We start from the raw sequence: 4,048 nt of genomic DNA, 5'->3' as shown, positions 1-4,048 counted from the left end.
CCACTGAGTTCCATAAAAATAAGAAAGGGCAGTGTTCCTTTAATCAATATTATTTCCGTGTCTCCGGAATTGGGTGGGTTTCTCTCATTTTGAGGGCCTCCTGGCTGGCCCCCACAGTTGCTCCCTTATATTTCGCCCTCATTTGATGTAAGGGGAGGGGAAAGGGCAGGTAGTACTCAGGTTGAGCACCTACTATGCGCCAGGCACTTCCATGGGGGTTCTATACACACTGTCTTTTTTTAAATATATGTGCTGCCAAAGTGAGCACCATTATCTTTTATTTAAATGTTAATTTTAATTTATTTTATTTTTTCAATTACAATTGACATTCAATATTATATTAGTTTAAGCCCTAGCTGGTTTGGCTCAGTGGATAGAGCATCAGCCTGTGGACTGAAGGGTCCTGGGTTTGATGTCCGGGTTGCAGGCTCGATCCCCAGTCATTGATGTTTCTAGCTCTCTCTCCCTCTCCCTTCCTCTCTGAAATCAATAAAAAATATATTATACTAGAGGCCCAGTGCATAAAATTTGTGCAAGGGGCTCGGCCCTCGCAGCCCCGGCGGCTTGCCTTGGCCCTCGAAGCCCCGGCTTTGTCCAGAAGGTCGTCCAGAAGGATGTTTAGCTGTCCGGCCTAATTAGCATATTACATTTTATTAGTATAGATTAGTTTCAGGTGTACAACATAGTGGTTAGACATTTGCATAACTTATGAAGTGACCCCCCCCATAAGTCTAGTGCCCAGCTGGCATCACACACAGTTATTACAATGTTATTGACTATATTCCCTATACTGAACTTTACATCCGTGACTATTTCTAACTGCCAATCTGTAGTTCTTAATCCCTTCACCTTTTTCACCACCCCCTTCCCCTCTGGCAACCATCAGTTTGTTCTCTGTATCTATGAGTTAGTTTGTTTTGTTTGTTCATTTATTTTGTTCATTAGATTCCACATGTGAGTGAAATCATATGGTATTTGTGTTTCTCTGACGTATCTCACTCAGCAGAATACCCTGTAGGTCAGCCGTGGGCAAACTACGGCCCGCGGGCCAGAACCGCCCCTTTGAAATGAATAAAACTAAAAAAAAAAAAAAGACCGTACCCTTTTATGTAATGATGTTTACTTTGAATTTATATTAGTTCACACAAACACTCCATCCATGCTTTTGTTCCGGCCCTCCGGTCCAGTTTAAGAACCCATTGTGGCCCTCGAGTCAAAAAGTTTGCCCACCCCTGCTGTAGGTCCATTCATGGTGTCACACCACAGACCTGGTCTGAATCAATCCTGACCGAATGAAGGAGCCCTCGCCCTCCTCAGACAGAGGCGGAAACGAGCTTACACATGTAAATCCCTGTCCAAGGCCATGTAGCTGGTTCGTGCTGAGTTTGGAAGCCATGTCTGTGCGGATCAAAGCTGTGCTTGCAGCAACCCCACCTGGGGCCTCCCAGGGGAGCTGATTTCCACTCCCTGGGCTGGGGGGGGGGGTGGGGGGGGGGGGGGGGGCCTGGCTGCTGGCCAAGCCTCCAGGGAAAGCTGCGCTGTCCACACCTGAGCACACTCAGGCAGCTGCACCCTTCCCAGGCTCTACCCTGGGCCCTGAGCTCAGACCTCCCCCCACTCCCACGTGGCCTTGGCTAGGGCCAGGGCGAGGGAAGCCTGAACTGAAGGGGTGAGTCTTAAATGCTGGAATTGCAGGTATTAAGTGAAATGAAAAGGAAACTGGAGAGAATCGTCAGGACTTCCTAAGCGCCTCTGGAACTACTCTTGGAGACAGCCGGTGGGGGCTGGGGGAGGTGCTCCCAGAGCCAGACACAGGGACATAAAGAGGCCTGGGAAGGGCTCCTCACCCGAGTCTGACATGCCAGGTGCCTGGCTGTGGGTGGGGCCAGAGCAGGGCCGGACGAGGGTCAGGAAAAGAGGGGCTTCGGGTGAAAATCAAGGAGGCGCTTACACCCGGGGCCTCTCTTCCCTCACCTTCGTCCCAGCCCCGCTGAGGAGCTCGGGCGCTAGACGTGAATGAGTGGCAGCAACAGTCGCCGCAGCCAGCACGCACTGCTCACATGCGCCACGCCCTGTCCTGCGCTCTATCTATCTGTTAATATATAATATAAATAACACATTAACTCAATTAACCCTTACAGATATATTTTTTAAGATTTTTAATTGATTTTTAGAGAGGAAGGGAGAGAGAAACGTCATCCATCGGCTGCCTCCTGCACACCCCTTACAGGGGATGGAGCCCACAACCCAGGCATGAGCCCTCCCAGGAACTGAACTGCAGGACGATGCCCAACCAACTGAGCCACACCGGCCAGGGCAGCCCTTACAACTCTTGGAATTATCCTCCAGCGGACAGATAAGGAAATTGAGACGCAGAATAGATAACTTGCTCAGTAACTTGTGCGGGTAAAAGTGTCCCAGAACCCACACTCTGCACATGACACAGTATCACCGCCCACCACCCACACACAGCCAGGTGCCCAGGTGCCACCCACTTACCTTATCAGGACCTCCCCCGCCCGCTCCCCCCAAGCGGGTGCCACAGCTGGGCCTCTGCTCACGGCAGCCCTGTGAGACGGGGAAGGTGGGTCACATGTGGACAGGGCCTTTTATAGCCCCAGCACCCCAACTGGCTCTGTCTTCTGCCACCTGACCTGCTGGCTGCTCCCTACACCAGCTGTGCCCATTCACCATGGAGAAGATCCTTGTCCTTCTGCTTGTCACCCTGGCGGTGGCCTACGCGGTCCCCGACCCCCGGGGAATCATTGTCAACCTGGTAAGGCTGGCTCTTGACCTCTGGGTGCCACCGGGGGCTGCCCAGGGCTGGAGGTGCCCGTGCCCTGTCCTCGCCTCCTCCCCAGAGGCCCCAGAGAAGCTGACCAGCTGGGCACATGCTCAGAGCAGTGGTCCAGCCTGGCTAAGGGAGTGTGCAAACGAGAGCCCTCGGCACCGTCCTGAAAGCCTGGCTCAGAGCCCAGGGGTTTAAGCTTCCCCAGTGACTGGCTCCAACCCCAGCGCCCAACCCAGGGACCGGACAGTTCTCAGAGCCTCACGGACATTCAGTCATCACACGAGCGACCGGAGAGGGACCCTTCCTATCAACCTGGACAACCATCAAGAGCAAGTGCTGCCACCGGACGAGCGGGCTGAGCCTGGCCCGCTGCGCGCCCAAGGCCAGCGAGAACAGCGAGTGCTCTGCCAAGGTGGGTCCGAGGACTGGGGGCGGGGGGCACCCAGAGGGAGGGCCTCCAGGCTTGGGGATGGATGGGAAAGGGGTGGCCGGAACCTCCAATGTTGGGGAGACAGAGGAAGGTCAACGGGCCTCCAAGCCCTTTCCCAGCCCAGGGTCTCAGCTGACCAGGGGGTGCGCGGGGGCAGGGATCTGGTACCCACTTCGTGGATGGATAGAGAGAGGCTCCGTAGGCAGACCTGGTTTTATGTTATATCTAAAATAAAAAATGTCGTTGGGGCTGCTTCTTGCCGGTAGCAGCATCCTTATGCAGCTCTTTGCATGGGCCTTAAAATAGAGCCCTCGGCACCGTCCTGAAAGCCTGGCTCAGAGCCCAGGGGTTTAAGCTTCCCCAGTGACTGGCTCCAACCCCAGCGCCCAACCCAGGGACCGGACAGTTCTCAGAGCCTCACGGACATTCAGTCATCACACGAGCGACCGGAGAGGGACCCTTCCTATCAACCTGGACAACCACGCTCTCCCCGCCCCCCCAAACACCGCCTCTCCCCCCGAGGACAACCCCCCTCCCCCAGAGATCCCTAACGGGTGCCACGCTCGGGCTTGGGGGCAGGTCCCGCGGAAATTATGTGCAGAGGTCCCTCAGGGAGGGAGGAGTTTTCCAGGGAGAAGGTCCTTCATTTTCACAGGCTCCTTCCTCAAAGACCTGTGGGACCCAGAGACTTGGAGGCCGTTTGGGGGCCACACGGGCACCCTCCATGGGAGCGCTGAGGCAAGGGACATGGTTCCAGGGCACCCAGGGAGCTGGTGGTGCAGCCCTGCCCAGGCTGCCTCCCTGCACCCACCGCCCTTCCCCACGGG

General features: G+C 55.2%; 1 protein-coding gene across 1 annotated transcript in view; it reads left to right on the top strand.

The window, feature by feature from the left end:
* Positions 1-2,627: 2,627 nt before the first annotated feature.
* The window catches only part of CLPS (colipase), a 2,299-nt gene continuing 878 nt past the window's right edge, over positions 2,628-4,048 (top strand). The window contains exon 1 of the mRNA XM_015560870.1: positions 2,628-2,776. Within this exon, the coding sequence (XP_015416356.1) occupies positions 2,693-2,776 (84 nt within the window). The 5' untranslated portion in view covers positions 2,628-2,692. The remainder of the gene's footprint in view (positions 2,777-4,048) is intronic.

This window comes from Myotis davidii, unplaced genomic scaffold (genome assembly GCF_000327345.1).
Source record: "Myotis davidii unplaced genomic scaffold, ASM32734v1 scaffold1036, whole genome shotgun sequence".
In the NCBI taxonomy this organism is placed as follows: Eukaryota; Metazoa; Chordata; class Mammalia; order Chiroptera; family Vespertilionidae; genus Myotis; species Myotis davidii.
This window is presented reverse-complemented; position numbering and strand designations above follow the sequence as displayed.